Source organism: Rhopalosiphum padi, chromosome 1 (genome assembly GCF_020882245.1).
Source record: "Rhopalosiphum padi isolate XX-2018 chromosome 1, ASM2088224v1, whole genome shotgun sequence".
Lineage (NCBI taxonomy): Eukaryota > Metazoa > Arthropoda > Insecta > Hemiptera > Aphididae > Rhopalosiphum > Rhopalosiphum padi.
Window position 1 is genome coordinate 61,310,923 of NC_083597.1, and position 20,817 is coordinate 61,331,739.

The 20,817-nt window shown below is 23.5% G+C and overlaps 1 protein-coding gene across 3 annotated transcripts in view; it reads left to right on the forward strand.

The window, feature by feature from the left end:
* Window positions 1–20,817, forward strand: part of LOC132917969 (tachykinin-like peptides receptor 86C) — a 109,881-nt gene that overhangs the window by 40,215 nt on the left and 48,849 nt on the right. For 2 of the 3 annotated variants that reach the window (XM_060978994.1, XM_060978992.1), the window contains one exon: window positions 10,779–11,112. In XM_060978994.1, coding sequence (XP_060834977.1) covers window positions 10,791–11,112 — 322 coding nt within the window. In that variant the 5' untranslated portion in view covers window positions 10,779–10,790. The remainder of the gene's footprint in view (window positions 1–10,778; window positions 11,113–20,817) is intronic. The other variant, XM_060978993.1, reaches the window with a different exon arrangement.

Genomic DNA, 20,817 nt, shown 5'->3' on the forward strand with positions numbered 1-20,817 from the left:
TTTTTCAATTACTGAGAAATTTTTAGTTATTATTTTAACCATAGGGGTAAAAAAAACTGTAACAACTAGAGCCAATTTTCTAACAGAAACCTCAAAGTTGAACATCGGAGCATCTTTTCATCTATAAGTGTCTGAAGATATAAAAAAAACTTACATCAGAGGGATGCATAATCTAAAAATAGTGTAAAACCAATTTATTATTTTTTTTCAAACTAAAAATGTTTAAAATGTAAAAACAATTTCCGTTCAAATAATAAAAGTAATATTATAAAAACAGCTACTGAAATTCTGTCAAAATAGTATTATATTTTACGATATTGAAATGTCGATATGTCCATCACTTACCATAGGCGTATTCTTTATTACTTTAAAAAAACTAATAAACCTAAACATATTATAAAAAATAATATAAATTAAATTAAATTGTCTGCGTAAAAAAATAATCTGACGTCCAAGTGCAACTTTATGTGTATTATGAAACATATATATTAAATTATCAACAATAATCATATCAATCATTATTAACACAAATTATTATTCGTTTGTATATTATTGATCCGAATTACGGTGTTTATATAACAATATACGTATATCATAATAGTAGAAATGCATCGTTCAATAACATGATTCAAACAGTAAACATAAAACATTCAATCAATTTTTAAATAACAATGGTAAAATTATAGTGTCACAGTTTTTTTATTGTTTGGGTATTTTCAGACAATAGCTGATTGTATCTTTAATCTTTATATTATAATATATACGTTATTGTTGTTACGTATACCACGAGCAATGAATACACAAACAATTTTATGCTGTCATTACCTTACAGTTTATTGTAAGTACGTCATATAATATCTACGTAGATTACTACTTACATCGTAAAACCAATTTCAAATAATTAATATTTACATAACTAGCACACATTATGTTATATTTATATGTATATACAAAATTGTGTATTATATCCTGAAAATAATATGCAAATCGCTAAAAGCATGTAATGTATTTTTCTTATACGTAGAACCATGTTTGATACCCTTTTGCAATATTGAATCATCATTCAACTACATTATAGGTGCCGTATGAAAGAAGTTGATCATTTACTAATTTAATTGTTTGTGTAAATACTAGATAAATTATTATTCATATTTCCACAGTAATATTATAAGTATTATGATATTTATAAGCTAATTTAATAATTTACTTACTTGTGAAATTTCAATAAGAGTTACATTTTTGGTATGATTAATATTTTTCTACTATCTTTTGAAAAACTAAACTAGATATTTGAAAGAAAAACAAAATCAACTACAAATATTTTAATAAAGTCGTCCGTCAACAGTATATTATGCACCTAAATAAAATGCAGAAAAGTGTAAATTTTATATAAGAAATAACTTTACATTCGGTACATAATATTACGATAGTTTTTATTTTTTATTTAACATAAATTTCGTCAACAGTTGAGATATGTTTGTAATTTACATTTTATATTAAATAAATACAATTGTATTTGTCATGATGGGTGATCACTAATCAGAATACCAGAATCCTGGATGATCCAATCAGTGATTTCGGAATTTTAGACCAAAGTTAGCTCACATTTATTTGAATCGTTTTAAGTAACTTAATTATTTTACATAAGTTATTCAATCTTTACAATCTTTAATTATTTATCAATTTTTTTTATATTAAGTAAGTACTTCCTAAAATATTAAGCTAATAAAAATAAAAAAAATAAAAATATTTCAGACGCTTTAATGTAACTTTACTGTTCTGTTCAGTACCTATTCAAATTAAAATCTATTGGGTAATAATTGTTTTAACGTGCATGATAAACCTACTCAATTGTGTTCCCATAACAATAAATATAAGATAATACAACTTTTAAGGTTTTATAAATCATAACAAATTCTATAAAAAGTTTCACTAAAAAAATTATTTTTAGAAAAATATTACAGTAAACCAAAAATATTGCATTTTTCCAAGATAAAAAAGAACTTTATCTGTGTAATAATATCATAATACGTATTTTGAAAAATATTTTGTTGTTATAATATAAAAATTATTTTGCAATGTGTTTTATTTTTTATTGTGTGTTTATGTCACCTTTAAAATCTTCATTTTTCATTTGTGTGTAGGTTTTGAGAAAAAAAATATATTTTTAGTACTTTGAGATAAAGAAACAAAATTTTCATTTTTCAGTACTTTTCTAAATAATCGGAAGAAACTAAAAAAAAAATCAAATCATAAAAACATGCAATACCCATTTTTAACAAAATCAATTTTATTATTAATTTGGTTGTAAATCAGAAATGAATAACTATGGATAGATATTTTAAACCAACACTATAGACATATTTATAATTAATTTCCAAACGAGATAATCGAGTTTCAAAATATTTTATTCGTCTCATTTTAAACTATTTATAAACATTTTATATTTTCAACTTTTTTTGGTTTTTTTTTATTTATGTGTTTAAATTTCACTACTCATAATCGATGCAATAATAATTTATCAATAAATTAATCCTTAACATATCCGTATAATGAGGTACATTCAAAACCTATTCTACGGCTGAAATAAAACTTTCCCAATTGTTTTTACATTGAAATGGTTTACAATTATTCTACATAATGATTTCAATTTCATTATAATATATATTTATCATATTATATCCGACATCCGTATCCAACCAAATACTTGATTTAATACATTAAATTTTACTATTCTCAGTCCTAAAATCAGTATTTACTTGACAAATTGATTCATATACAATATCAAAAATTTCAAATTCAAAAACTATATTAAATATTATTTTATACAACAATGTACACAATATGGTATTTAAACTATTTATTTCCATATTATTGTGGTTTTGATATTTTATTTTCCCATAGTAAATTCTTAAATATACGTTCTGCGTAAATTTATGTTTTCCGGAATTGCCAACTTTGGTTTAAGTTTTCTGAAAATGTACGTCCGGCACGTCCATTCTATTAAAAAAACCTCAAAACATTTTATAAAAATAGACTTCCAAGTATTGCATATTATATAAATATAGCAAATTAAATTAAAATCGAAAAAATGTATGTTTGAATCTTATTTCCATCATTTTTCTCTTAAAATATTCAACATTAGGTACTTATGTTAGTTTAAAAAAATTATGAAAATTATATTATATGAATATATAATTTTGTGTTTCTATCCTATATAGATTACAAAATTATATGATTATTAGTTTTTTATAATATTTGTCTTTTGTTATGTAGATACTGATCGAAGCAATTGGTTTTATGATATTTTAATGCATACATTTTAAATTTGTGGATGAATTTTTATATTTTGTTATTATCCAAAATTCGTAGGGACTTAAAACTGTTCATTACTACGTATATTATTATTTACTCTATACAATAAGATGCCAATATATATTTTAAACTAAATTCACTAATATATTATATTACGATTTATTTTTAGAAAATATTATTTCAATCTACATTTTTACCGTCGAAAAAAAAAATTACTAATAGCAATATAACGTTTAATAAAATATCCTTAAAAATATAAGCTGATAAACCATACTCAGAAACGCTTTTATCGTATACAATTATTTATTATTGAATTCAAATGCTAACTCATCCATTCCAATCAGTTACTCAAAGACAAGATACAATTAGCACCTACTATACAATAGTGCAATTTCAGCGGTATTTTTTTTATTTTAAATTATATTTTTCCAATTTAGTTCTAGTAAATCTATTGTCTTTAAACTAATAACGATACAATATAGCTATGATATTCTATTTTTTTGTTAAAATTTCTAAAAAAAAAAATGTTAAATATAATAGGTAGGTACTTAATGTGTACAAATGTAATGGCCATTTATTGTACAACTATTTACATAAATTTATTTTTTTTTAATCTTAAGCTTGGACAGTAGCGATTATTTTAGCTTTTTATATACTATTTTACATAATCATATAAATGGTAATAAGAGAAAAACTTAACGATTTATATTGTATTAAATATAAAAATTCTCTATTTAAGTACTCATGAGAAATTAGATGACGTTTCTGGTTGGCAATTGAAACAGATTATTTCGGTTCACTGCCGAATCTTGGTCGGTTTATTATATTATTTCTGTTTTTCTAGATATTTTAAATCGTTGCCATATATTTTCATTTTGTTTTATTTCTCATAATTTTGTGTTTTCGTTTGACCAGTGATTTAGCCTGATATTGTGCGTAAATAATTTTTTATGTCTATTATTGTATTGTATTTCAGTTTAGAAACATCAGATACTACTGTATTTTTATCGTCATGGTTGGTTAAATTGTTTCCGTGTATTTTTCAATGTTCCAGTGGTCAAATAAACTAGCTGATATTCTTATTATTATTGCTTTTACTTATACATTTTGAACTTGATTTATTATGCTGATTGCAATGTCGTTGATATGGAAAATTATTTTGAATACTGGTGATGATGGTTAGAAAATTGTTGAATATGTTATAATTTTGGTTGGGATAATTTTCAAACTTTATATGTTATGTCTGTATGAAAACAGTAAATTTGGTTATGTATTTCTTTATATTATTATATCATTACCTATATGGCTATATTAATAAATAATAAATGTGTTTAAAGTCTTTTGTGTCAAAAAATAACGAAAAGTTTTTTTTCCCAAATTGATTAAGATGCAGTAAATCAATTATTCTAAAAAATGCAAAACAATACATTAATGTATTTTGTTGTCTCGACAGTAGATAAGATGGATTCTAATAAATTACAATATGCAATATTAGTATATATTATGTTAGTCTTGATATTCTGTTTGTATATAGCTGATAATTTAATCCTATATAATACTTCTATGGATAAATAATAATAAATCTTGTATTTTTAACAGTAATATTCTCGTTTTGACTAAATAATGTATGAAAACAATAGTGATAAATACATGATAAATTATAACTTATAATTAATGTATATCGTATATTTGATATATAATTAAAACTATATATTATTAGTTATAATTATTAAAAACATATGATCCCATATAAAAAAATGCAATGGTAGAATCGCTTTTAACTATTTCCATATAATTATATATTTATATATGTGATGAAAATTATCACTTTATAGCGTTTTGACACTTGAGAGTGATTTTCGTTTGTCACAGTGATAAACAATTATAATTCAACATATTTGGTATCTGTTTCCTCTATGATTTTTAATTATATGAATAACTGTGATTAATTCAATATTTGATTGTCGTTTTTCAGTCAAAATTGGTATTTTGTGAAAAGTGAGGATAAAACACAGATATAAAATGCAAAATTGATTATACAATAAATATTAGATTTTCATTAAATCGAAATACTAATAAAATTGCATTGTTACTCGTAATAGTAGGTAATCATTTTCACGATCGGGTAAAGTGGTAGAGTCAAACAAGCATTGCTGTTTGTGTCCCGAAATGATAGTAAATAATCGGCGGACGGCGATGGACTACAATAATGTTTGTATTTTTTACTTGCCACTGCTATGGATAGCGTCAAGATTTCACATGTTTTTCTTTTAAAAATTTAAAAATATTAAAAAATACCTAAGCACGATTTTTTGTATGTCACATATGCTATATCGACAAAAACTCAGTTCGAGTTCTTCAACGGCAACGGTCACACAATGACTTTCGAGTGCAATGCGAGAAATTATCGACAAGCGACGATGAACAATATAACACTTACTCATAATTAAACTCCATATGGAATTCAACGTAACTGTTGATTTGAAACATTATATTGTACACTGTTCGAAAAATAAAACAAGTGCTAATAGGAATTTATTATATAGAAGTATGTAGTTTATTTTTTTTCTAGAAATGTTACAGCAAAAAAATTTTTTCTAAACAAAAACATTGAAATAAAAATATGTATCTATTTGTATTGAGTTGGAGCATTTCTAATCAAAGACCAAATATAACTTGAGTGTAAAATTGTCCTACTTTTTTCCCTTTTTAATTTTTTTATAAGATATGGATGAGAAAGATGTCAAATGTATTTAATTTTTTAAATTTTATTCATGAGTAATGTATTTTATTTGGAAATAATAAAATGTAAAATAGGATAGAGACTTCTGTTTTATATAAAATAAATTCCTTGTGATTCATATTATCTACCTATAATACGTTATGTTTATATAGTTTGTGATATAATAGATTATAAATAAAAAAAACAGTTAGAAGCCGAGAACCGAAAAATTGTCCATCGGTAGAACGAGCAGAATGCCACTACAACTATAATAATAGTTATCCATTCCTCGAGTGTTAAACATAAACAGATTCATTTTATTAGGAAACTTTTCGAATACTGGTCGTATAATAAATATTATGTGTATGAAGAGGAGGCGTTAGATACCTATTCTCCACGGAATAGTCGATATATAACCAAGCGTTATTTGGGTTAAATATATATAATGGACAACTACCACGGTAGCTGGCAGATTCATTCCGGTCGCTCGTTATGTGTATTTACTGCAAACACCTCAACAGTGGTATTACACTCGTATAACCACTATGTGGACTAGTTATATGTTGTTGTTAATATTATAGGGTCGACGGTATGACCGAGTGCACATATAAACAAACATTTTGCTAAAAACTGTGTAAATTCAATGTGTCAATCGAGTAGATATTTCAATTTTGGAAAATCTTTACTACAACCAAATAGTAGTGACAAGTCACGGTCATGTGATAATTCTTAATATGAGTAATAAATTAACTTGTAGTCATTTTACGCATAAACTACAATAATATCTTCAGAAATATAGAAGATGATAATTTACGTTTTAATATGTGGACTTGAATTTCCTGTGCATTTTAAACAGTATTGTGAGTAATATTATAATGATCATAACTGTATTGTGACAATAATAATTTAATGACGTCAAAATATAATAAATTGTTAATCGTTATAATCTATGTATTTATATTATAAATTATGATATAATGATGAATGTAATTAATTTAAATTTCTGTCAAAATGTTGGTACATTTTGACAATTATTTTTAAAACAAAATATCAACTGTTAGATATAAAAAATTAAGATAGACGAGTTTTATATAAATAATATTATGCATATGCCTATGTCTGTATTTTATATAAGTAAAAAAATATTCTCGCATATACGTAGATAATATATTGTATGAGATAAATGTATGATGTGCGTAAATTTATGGTGTTTTACAAAAATACATAAATAAAATCTTTAGTGTACCTAAATTGACAACGGAGCTGTCAAAGTTTTAATGGTGTTACACTTTTTTGTTTTTATTATTCACCATTCTTCGAACAATTTATATGATGAATACACTACATAGAGTAGCGCATATACACATCTATTATATAATATAATATGTAGAGCTATAGGTTAAAACATTTCCGCGGACACCACTTTATGTTCTGTGTATTTCAATGGTCAATGCTAAAATAATTATGGTGATTAATTTACATACGGTAATAACAATCAAGTACCTCTTGTACGAAAAATGTAGGTCATAAATAATTTAGAGATCTAATTAAATATATATAATATTTTGTTTATTACATTATAATGAAATTATAATTATACTATAAGTGCGTGATTCATCGAAATACTTAATATTGATTTTTCTTGTATATTAATTACCTATTTTAAATGTAATGATCATCGACCAGTTTGCCGACCAAGTGAACCGATATCCCTAAAAATTAGTACTCACCCCCGTGACAAAAGGAACAAACACACCGACTATCTGTATTGTGATATAATATAGTGGAATAAAGTGGTATTATATATCTTATAATCTAGTGTGATCACGGTAAATATTTTACGTTCCATCTCGACGCCGAAGAGTATGATAGGTCATAAAAGGGACGTGCCATTGAAGAAAAAATATTTCCCTTGCAAAAACGTAATTCCTTTGATAACTCCACCTGCCACTATTTGATAAGGAAGACAGTGTCATCTTTTTTCTCAGATTGAGACCACCTATCTAGATTGCAAGTAGTCTAGTTCGAGTGCACTAAAGAAATAGCTCTAGTACGATTGCGCTTTCGTATAGTTTATGAGTTAATTCGTATCAGTTTTCAGTCTTTAATGTGAGGTCAGAATCTATTGTGTATTTAATCATATCAAATTATACTTCATTTATATTGTATACTTAAATTCTGAATTGATTATTATTACATCGATAAATATAGTTCGATTGACATTTTCCAAGACAGTGAATGAGATTTTCATATTTTTTACAAAAATTTTATCGCATAGTGTATTTGATCAGTTCCCTAAAACCGCGCTTTAAACATCTGGAGCAAGTTTTACATAAACTACGGTCTTCAATAATTATTCTTTGATAAAGGAATTTATTTAGTCGTTTTTACTTTATTGCAACAATTTAATATAATTGTTTATAATTCAAAAATAAATAAATAAATAAATAAAAACCAGCCCGCTATAAAAATGGATCAAAAATATAATTACGCATATTAACGGAAATATGTACAAATAAAAAATTAATACGAGGAGTGAGTTGTTTATTTGCATCTCTGTAAAGGTTAAATTACGTAGGTAATAATATAAAATCAGATTAAAAATTATTAAAGCACTCTATATTGATATGAATATCATTTATTTTTTAAATTTATGTTCTGAGAAACAAATTATATAGTTGTAATTTACATCTTAGTAATTAAATTACAGTAAATTAAATATAATCTTAAATTTTAGTATTCGTCAGTAATTTATAAATTATGTCGTACTTGTTATTGTTATTAATTTACACAAAAAAAAAATTATCAGTTTTTATGCACATTTATTATGTATGTTGTTATGTATAATGGCGGGCCAATCGTTCAATAATCGTGGTGCAATATATAAAAATTCAACTTCAAACAAAAGAAATCTATTGTCATCTTCGCTTTTACCTAAGTAGTCAAGGTAGAGGATAAAAAAAAATATATTTAGAAGTCCAAATTGGTACTCAGTTCTGGCTATACAAGATTACTCTATTTTAATTTATTATATTTAATTTTGTTTAAAATGAATGTAAAGAATTTTAAGATAATTTATAACCTAGCTGTGATAGTAGATATATTTAAACATAAAGATTAAATTCCTGTATCAGATCATGAACATAATACTAAAATATAAGTTAATATACGTTTACTGAATTGTCATAAAGTTTTTAGACAAAAAGTGCTCTGTATACCGGTCCTGATTTATGTCGTTTGTTAAATATTAATATTAATCATTTTAATAATTTAAAGTTATTCAAAATATATTTGAAATATTTAGACTTGTCTAAAATAATTAATTTATAGAAAGGTTAAACATTTATAGACAAAAAATGTATTATTTATAACACATGATATTATTATGAATATAAAATTGTTTTTTAAGTCATTGTGTTCTTAAAGTGATAAAAGCTATCCTCCCCCGATACAAGCTATACTTTTAGGGAATTCTGCAATATTATATTCCATTGTTAATTTATGTATAATTTTGATTTGTTTGGTATTGTTACAACGGAGTTATCATTATTATTAAAATACACTTCTAAACAAGACCCAAACTCACACTTTTACCATTTCCTAAACCATCACCAATGTATATCAAAGGCGCGTGTAATTTTTCCAATTTTACCTCAAACTTGATGTTAATTATATTAACTCTTCGGAATTTATTTGTAAAACTTCACACCTGATCATTCACGCTCGTTTTTTTGAATATTTCAGAATACTTATTAAATATTTTATTGATAACAGCTACAGTTTTCAATCTTATCAGAAATATGATAAACGTCCATTACGGGTGGTGATTCGTAATCTCCATACTTCTACTTCAAATGAAGATATTATTTCCGCTTTCTCGGAGTTAGGACATCAGGTCACCCCCGTTCATAATATTAAGCGCTTTTCCGATAAATCTCGTTTGCTTCTATTTTTTTTTTTTTTTTACCTAAAGAACCACCAAAACCTTGAACTTATACAAAATTGAATTTATTTTGCGCACCAAAATAGTTATAGAAAAACCTTATTCACTAAAAGGCCACCACATTGTTATCGCTGCCTGTCTTATGAGCACACTCAGAATTACTGCGATCAAAATCCAAGATATATTATATGAGGGGAAGAACACAGATCTGACGTATGCAATATGTTACCAGATTCTCCTGCCAGGTGGGCACTATACCATGGTAGTCACCTAGCCACCAAGGTAGCGTGTCATTTTTACTCCCAAAATCAAAGATAATTTTCTAAATCCACTTTAAATTCGAATTCCGATAAACCGTCATATGCTAACCAATACCATCTACACTTTTCTTCAAATACCGAGACATTATTTACTTCTATTATTCCCGAATTCACAACTATCTTAAAGCTTATCCTGTCTCTTCTAACGACTTTATTAAGTAAAGGTAATATTTAATCATCTATATCGTCGAATATCTAAATGTTGTTTTTGTTTCATTTGAATATGCAAGCTAACTTTATTAGATTCATATAATTATTTATAAATTAACCTATATTATTTAATACATATTTATATTTATATTGTGTATTTATTTTTTAATTTTTGCGAACTGTATAATTCTCTATTATAATTAATGTTGAGCAACGATGAACTATCAATGTTTATAATAGTAACAAGCATAAAAATAATACACGTGTACCTATAATATATACATATAATAAAGTATTAAGTATACCTATGCATTTAAATTTGTTTCAGAAGTATTCGACTATGGAAGGCCATATAGATGATAATATTTTGAGCAATTGTACAGCCATGGTGTTATCGTTAGAATTTGACAAATCGTCAAAAGAACTGGAGTATTACAATTCCTCCAGTCTTTTGGCAATATTGGGAAATATGTTAAAATCCTCTGATGTGACGATGTCCAAACGAACAATGGCCAAAGACCGATTACATGACTGCGTTTATCCTCTACCGGAACCTTCGCATAACATTTCAATGTGGCACAAGTTGATTTGGTCCACTGTTTTTATTGCCATGTTAATTGTTGCCATTGTTGGCAACTCAATTGTCATATGGATAGTGGCAGGTATGTAATTAATGTTATTTAAGCTAGTACGTTGTTTTATAAAGAATCATATAAATACTATTATACAATAAATACATTTAATCACAAAAGTTATAATAAGAAAAACATTAAAATTTAAATTTTACAGAAACGGAAGAATAGACCGATTAATATTATACTCGTACTAATATACTATAAATTATTTATATCTCAAACTATATTTTATTTAACGCCGGAAAGAAATAATCAATTATTATTATTTATATTTATAGGCAATGCATTTTTTGTAAATATATACAAAAAAAAAAAAAATAATATGTAATAGGAAACATTAAATGTTAATCTTATAATAACTTTAATATCGAATAGATTATCAAATACTATTTTCATACGTATAAGACTTTTTAACAATTAAAATGAATATAAATTAAATATTTAAATGACAAAAAAGTGTTAATGGTCTTTTTATTCTATAGTCATATTAAAATTATAAACACATATAGATACTGTTATTTTAAATAAATAAAATACCCAACTATATGATATCATAAATTTGAAAGTAAACCGTACAATTCAATTGTATACAATTTTTATTTGAGTAAAAATGAATTTGAATTTTAAAATAGAATTAAACCATAAATAAGCATAGGTGAGTAATTTTTTTATTACCATAAATATTAAATCATTATATTTCGTGTATAATAATATAAAAATAAATATTCTGATATAACTGAGAAAATTATATTTAATATAACAAATATTCATAATGTGCATTTTCACAGTATACAACTGAATAAACTACTATTTAGTCTTACACTCTTATTTCTAAAGTAATAATAAAATAAAAAGTAATCTTTTTAACATTTAATACTATAGTTAACAACGAATAACTAACACTATTATTTATAATAATATATATATCACAGTATTACATAAAATATATTTCTTCTGGTTATTATTATTATATTTTTTAGAACACTGTATCTAATTATCAAACTATTAAAAGTTAAAAAAATCTTAGAAAAAACGGATCACTATCTTGCCTAGTTTATAATTTTGTATAAAACATCATTTATTTTATTCATTGTTTATAAAATATTTATTATTACAAGGTATTTATTAATGTATCAAATGATTATTATAGTTACAATAACATACTATTGTAATCTATAGAAATAACATTTTCGTTATTTTAAATACAACCTTTACCTATTCGTTCATTACAATACTAATGACCTAAATTTGACAATAGTATACCCATCCTAAATGTTAGTTTGGCTTGTCTTTATGTAAAATATTATGTATGTTTAATATCTATCCTTCTACTAATACAAGTTTTGTATATTGTTAATCGAAAGCCCAAAAACGCGAAACGAACATAAATATAAAGGTTTTAACAACTAACAACAAATAAATACCTTTAGTGCCTTTTATATTTAACTAAAAATAAATTTTAATTAAATTTATAATACAAATAATTTAAAATTATATGTTTTTGTCGATTAAAAAAAGTAATTTGTCATCAAAAATAATGTTTAGATGTCGTGTAAAATTAATACAATGTTATACTGTTGACGATTTTCAACAAACAATATTTCATCTAATATTATGGAACTTCAATACTTGTATTTCAAGTGAAATCGCATGTAATAAACTTCCATTTTCAAAAAAAAAAATTATTGTTATTTTAAAATGACTGAACATCATAATTAAATTACTTTTTTCAGACATGATTGATTTAATTTGTTAATTTGTGTTTTTCACACTATATATTCAATCACAAACGAGTTGTATTTATCGCCACTCGTTATTTATGATCCTCATGATGCATTCTGTTTCATTAAAATAGATAATGATAGGAGGGTTCAATTGTTAAAAAATAATTTGTAAACTGTACTCGCAAAAAAATCATAATTCGATAAAATGAACTATACACAAAAATATTTCGATTTTCAATTGATAAAAAAACATTAAAGAACTCATAATGTAAGGTTATCATTAATTTATTTAATTTTATTCTAGATGTGTATGATAATAAAATTATAAATTATTAACTAATAATAATTAGGTACAGAGAACTATATTAAAATCTAGTTACGTAAATTACTTTGGCAATTCGTGTCTTTAAAATTAACTGATAAGCCAAAGCATACCTACTAAATATTTAAATTTGTATACGATATTATAATTATGCACTTAACATGCTAGGCTAAAAATGCAATTCAAGTAAATCAACAATGTAATGCAATAAAAAAGGAAAGGATCTAGTTTAACAATTAGAAAAGAGGATAAAATTAAAATTATAGTTCTATTAAAATTACTCAATTTTAATTACTTTATATTACAAAACTTTAAATACTAAATAATACTATAACCGGGAAACATTTAATATTTTATTAGTACGAAAATATATATGTATAAATTTAACTTTTAAATGGAATATTATTTTTCTTATGGAATGTGTATTATTTAGTTACAACAAAAATGTATTAATCATACTTAATCAATAATTTCTGAAATGTTTGTTACTAGAGGCTTATTTTAAGTAACACAAATGTATTTTTCTCGCAAATTAAGAATCACAGCCTCTCTTTTTACATTACTATAATTCTTTTTCCGTCGACATTTTAATATTTAAATTTATATGGAACAGACATAAAAAAAAAACTATAATATATATATAACCACGATTGTATAGAAAATATTACATTTTACAATATAAATTTAATATATTAAAAACTACTGTAAGTAGGTAAATGAAAAAAAAACACCTTGTAAGCCGTAGACAATATTTTCTATTGAACTGAAAATACTTACGAGTTATCATAAATCAAAGCTTACAGATATCTTCTGTCAATCACGCCGGTGAGTTTCACCATAACCTTTATTTTTTTTCGTCGAGACAAAACATTAAGCACTTATCCTTACACAATGATTACTCGATTAAGGATCAAAAATATAAAAATATTTTAAAATAAAAAACTTTTCTTAGTTTCATTGTGAAATAAACATTAGATACTAAGACACTAAAATACAACTATAAAACGATCATTGAGCATAAAATTTAAATACCAATTTTAATGGTTTTGATACTTATTAAAACAGATGATAAATGTAGTGATTAATGTAATGTTAGTGATAAATTTGCCTAAATTAAAATGTTGAATTTTAATTAAAAAAAATAAAAATGAATCAATAGTGTTCAATACCACTAAAAAAAGAACATTTTTTGATTGATTACAGAACACATTAAAAAAACTGTTATAGTGGTATAATTATAATATCTTATATTTAAATTGTATCTTATTAATTAAAAAAAAAACATTTGAAGTATAAAAAAATAAATTGTATATTGTAAATTAAAATATAATCTCATTAGTCGTTCTTTATTCAAATGTGTAAATATTATGAATGTTTTGCGGTTTCATTCATCAAATAAATAATTAATTAAATTGAACATATCCTTTAAAAACACAAATAATTATTCGAAAAATGAATTTGTATGACCTTAAATGTACTAAGTCTTATAAACACAATAACAGAACAATTATACTCTGATTAGACTACAATTTTATTTCGGAAATAATGTAAAAAAAACTACACCTTTAATCATATTATACATTCCGTTTCAAACATTTTTAAATTGTCTAATTACAAACAGAATTAATAAGTTATAAGATAAGTTATACTTTTTTAAATAAAAGACTAAATTTAATAAAAGAGTTCACCGCTTTCAAATGGAAAAAAATTGCTCCTAATTAAATTCCTTAAAATAAACCAAAATTAAGATAAAAGTATAAAAGTTAAGATTAAACAAAATCAATTAAAAATTGATTAAATAATCAAACTGTAATAGCAGATAGAGCGAGCAAATTATACTGATACCATATGAGTATATAAAGTCGTATTTTATAAATTATTAATTCCTATAAACAAAATTTAATTAAATGATTACCATAAAAAAAATCAATAGAGTAAATAAGAATATTATTGTGGTAATACCTAATGTATAAACGTAGAAAATAGTTATCAATAATAACTAACTAATAAATATTCCACTTTTATAAACAGTAAAAATAAAAACACAATAATTGTATCATTGTAATCAATGTTTGAACTATTTGTATTCAATTATCTACATTTTCCATGTTACAATTGTAAAATAAACAAAAATTTTATATCTATTGCAAGTCTATCTCTTAAATATAAAATTACTATGCCTTATAAACTTTGAGAAAATTATTTCAATGTACCTTGTAAAAAATATTAAAGTATACTCGAACCGTCTCAAACTTTGAATAAATATAAAAACATTCAATATTTCTATTTTAGAATATAATTTTTTATTCTTATTATTCTTATTATTATTATTTAGTATTAACATAAATCGTTAGCAGACGTTAGTAATTTATATTATAATGGAATGCGATATTATTTCGAAATAGAAGTCATTAAGTAACAATTGTTAGGTTAGAAAATATAAATATTTTAAATGATTCATCACTTAGCTTTAGTGAAATATTTTATACGAAAATAAAAATTAAAAAGAAAAAGAAATAGATAACTACCTTAAAAATAAATAGGGAGATACAATTTAAAACACTCAAGAACAATTATACGATTTCAAAGTATCTAATAAGAATAAAATAAATTGATAAAAATTAAATAATTATTTCTCTTCTATAGTTCTATTTTATGTCAAAAAATGAATTAAGTAAACATATTTATCATTTATATATATATATATATATATATAGATTAAGTGTAATAACAATATAAAAATTATAAATTTAATCAGAATAATCGTTTATAATCATCATGCTATTTTATGCCTCGATTTTAAATGTCTTCATACTGCCTATTTTAACATCATCAGTATGTGGACCACTCTAAGTAGTTGCATTTTATCCGCAATACAGATTTATCGAGTTCTTAATACTAACATTTACTCTTATTGTTATTAATTTCGTGGATAATTTATTACAACCATTATTTTCGCCAATTTGTATATGACAACGCCCGCAAATAACTAAATACTATATATTATAAAACACATTTTGTTTTAATTATTGATATAGGTACATATTTCATAGTATACATTTGATATTATATATCGTCAAATCGTAATTAAACTTTCACAGCACTAGAATAGTTTAATCAAATTTTAAAACTACGAACATCATAATATACATAACAATAATATTACATTTTATTTAATCCATCATTATCTGCATAAGTTTCTTATGAACTAGGTACTATTAAGTAAAATCTGTGATGACGATCGTTGTTTTGATCATCAACTCAAGAGTAATAAATCTCATTATTAAAAATGATATTTATTGGCCTAAACCCGTAGTTCTAAAGATATGCTTGTCTTTTATCAACATTATAAAATTATTTGCACTATCATGTTTTTATTATTTTTTTATAGCACACTTGTACATACTGTTGGTCAAAATAACTTAAATGAATATGTTACTATTTTTTATACATTTTTACATATATACTTTTATCAAGATTATATTATATCCTTTATACACTTATTTTAGTCAATAAAGTACCATTCAAATTTTAAGTTCTTTAATAAATATTACCGAATTTCATATTGCAGCTGATACAAAGCGTATCATGCATTAATCATTTAAATGAGTCATGAGACTAAGTATTGTTAATTATTTAAACATATTTATCATATTAATTAACTTAGTATTTTCTATTTCTCTCACAAATCAGGTGTAAAAGCAATGAACTCCATATTTTCATAGAGAGTATTTTTTTTTTTTTTTTACTTTCCTTCCTTGTCTTAATATGATAATTAATATTAACGTATAGTTAGTGATAAAAGTATAACGTGATAAACTAATATTTTATTGCGAAATATTTGAGGGTTGAATCGACATCAAAGAACTATTTCCCTAACATATTAGGGAAGATTATATTTTCGCGTAAGTGTCAGAACAGATGGGGGTGTACTTACAACTCTTAAAGGAAACTCCACACTACCTTTGGAGAAAAATAGACCTATACGCGTTCTAACTTTCCAACTTTAGTTTTACTCCGATAAGAAAACAATTTTAAACTGTATTTTTTCCCCATTAAAATTTATAGTATTATGCGAGATTATTTTTCTTTTTAAAAATAATAAATTATAAATGTAGCTCAAAGGATCCAAAGTTGTCTTAACAATAAAATAAAATATGTTTTAAAAATTATTATCGGAGTATAACTTAGTTCTATTTTTATCCAAAAAACGATAGTGTGGAATCCCCTTAATTAAAATAAGTGCACATCTTCAGTACCTAATTAAAGCCTTATCTTTCGGTAACCTGATCAAGAGAACACCTCTTTTCGATGTAAAAATACAATAATAATTATAGTCTAACTCCCTTTTTTTGATAATAATAAACTAGATTTTTTGCGTTGTTTTCAGTATTTTGAATATGAAACCGAAAATTCGTTTGAGCTTTCTAATCTACTTCCATTGTTTTTGTTTTATTTTTGATACTTCTTTTTTCCACCAAAGGTAATCTTTTAAAATTCACGAAGCTTTTAATTAAAACAATAGTTTCTTACTTTATTGTTCAATCATAAGGAGAGTTAAAATTGCTGCGTATAAATAAAGCGATCACAACAGCGTGATGTATGGAAATCATTTTAGCTGACCGGAAAATGTAAAACATATCTAAGACATAGATCTATTGAATTTACTGTTTTAATCGTTTTGTTTCGATATTAATATTTGTATTGATATATTTTATCATACAGAAATTCAAAATAAATAGCGTATAAGACACACCCATATAACAGTATAATATTGTAAACAGTGTATAATGACGGTGTTATTTTCAAATCGTAAGGGAAATACATTTTTCAATAATTCATACACGAATATTTATTGTTTTAAAAATATGACATGGGTATTAGGTACTGAGTTATTAATTGTATAACTTGAAGCAATATATTTAAAACTGACAATACTATAAACATAATTGTATATTAATCTCTAAAATATAATATGATTTTTTCACACATGCATTAAGATAAATATTTTTACATTTTTAAAAACTTTTTAGTTGTACTATTATGAATTATATACTTTAAACTTATAGTATAAATTTTATTTTTAATTAATAAAACTAGTAATTATTTTAGTCAAAATACTTGTAAAACTAAATGAATAGATTGAAAATCAATTAATTATTTCAAGTTGCTATCAAATTTGTGACTTAATATTTTAAACTTCATATTTCACATTTTTAAATTATTTTATTATTAAAATTAAATAAATGCCATCTCATTCTGATTATAAATATTTTTATTGTTTTCAATTGTCGTTACCATCAAATTTTGGTTAAAAAATGTTGCTTGCGTACACCAACATGAATCAAAATCACTTTAAGTTTTACTTACCAAATAATACGGAAACTATTTAAAACAAAAATACAATTTACAAGACAGTTGCTACAGATATAAAATTATTACCAGTAGGTAATCATCCTAAATTAACTTTAACTAGAAATGTATAATTGAATTTTAAATTTTAAACTAACCAGTAACCATCAACCTATATTATTTTTTTTAACAGAAAAGTATGTCTGTTGTATAGTAAGTTTTATGTATACATTATATAATTTGCTAACATGGAAGTATTAAATTTGAATTCGATGATAAACCATTGCAAGAGAAAAAAATATTTTGAGCAGCTGTCTATCTGCTTATATTTCCAAGGATATTTTACATTACATATTTCTTTTTCTAAAAATAATATGGTAGGTTGAGTTAATTTTTCCCAAAAACAAATCGCTTATTTATATAAGTATAAATAATAATTTTTATAATATTTTTTCATACAATATTACTAGGCAAATAGCGGTTATTTATTTATAAGTAAATATAAATACACTATAGAACGGTTTAAATTTAAGTTCGTGGTATAAACTATAAAAATCTAAAAATGAATCTAAATATTTATGAAAATGTCCACAAATTATAATGATATAGGCAATGACAAAAAGTTTTAAGTCTCTACAAAAAGTATTCTTTTAAATTAAAACAATATAACTAAAACCGTAATGTTTCGTTTAAATTCCCAATTTTGGAAACACTTTAAATATCTATAAAAAAAATGTTGTCTGTGTATTCAGGATAATTTTTAGATTTCAATAGCAAAAACTTTTAAGGAATCTCATTTAATATTTGCAAGCCATAACTATCAAAATTCTAAATTTACATTATTAACTAGGTACGAATTCATTTATCAAGATTTTGACGAACTTTGACATAATTTTAATATCAAACGATTGTAATCATAACATTTTTTGAAACCTTGTTTTTATTTTTCAAATCTTGACCAAGCATACAATATTATTTTGTTACATTATAGAAATAAACTTAAATAAATAGAAAATTTTAAATGCTTATTATAGCTTAAAATAAGTCGAAATATTTTGTGAATTTCACTGTAGAAAATCAATTTAAAAAACAATAGCAAGTTAATGTGAAATCTTTGAAGTAATTTTATTTTAATAATAACCAAAAAAAATAGTTTTGGATTAAACTGTTATTATTGCATTGGAATAAATATTGTCTAAATTTGATTTTATGACACTTATGACAAATGTATGTAGCTTAAACTAATTTTTTATTTAATTTTAGTTAAAAAGCTTATAACGAATCATAAGTAATACCTATAAATTGTTTACATAATGTATAGTATATATTGTGTCAAATTGTCTTTAATCACAATAATTTTAACATACATAAACAGAAAAAAAAACGAAAATTTATAATTTGTACTATTATTCCTGTTTAACTTTATTTATTAATTTATTTTATTTTTTGCCGATTATTATGAAAATTACTTAGAAATGGGAATATTTTAATTTTAACTTCATAAAATACTAACTAGCTTCAATATTTTACCAGAAAATACCATCAAAGTTAAGCATTTAAACTAAGTTAGAAGATTATGACAAATTCAAAAACAAACGCACGTAATATTGTAAAACAAATACATTAATTACTTCAATCGTATTTTAAAATAAGATAAATAAGAAGCAAAACGAAAATAATATTAATGTTAGTATAAATTATATGGATCAGACATTCTTACATTAAAACAAATGCCTAACGATTAAATAAACAAATTTGTATTATGTCTATTTTTTTAGTTTTAATACCAAGAATTAAACTCACCACTTTATTATTATTTTTATTTATTTATTTTTACAAGCAAAATAAAATAAGTCTCTTAAAATATGAAAATAAATTTAAATAACCAGATAAGTTGAACCATTTAAAATAAAAACTTTATTAAACATATAAATCATAAATATCCGCTTTTATTTAATAAGATATTTATACATTACTTAATTAAATTAAATTATAAAACTAAAAAATAACTTTTAAGAAATATAATTTATACAAATTAAATTATTTCTAAAAATACTAATATTTAATATGCATTATAACTTTTTCAATGAGAACTTCTTATCTAATTTAAAAATCGAATACAGATATGTTTTGTTAATTTTATTTTTATTAAAACTTGTAAGTGAAAATAAATTGTATAAGAATGATTTATATTAGAGCACTATTCATAATGTCATATTACCTATTAATTGACTATCAACTACTATCGCAAGTGTACCTATGCAAGTACAATTTATTATGATCGACCAGAATATTATGTTATTGTTTCACAACTTCGACTAGATAAATATTTTA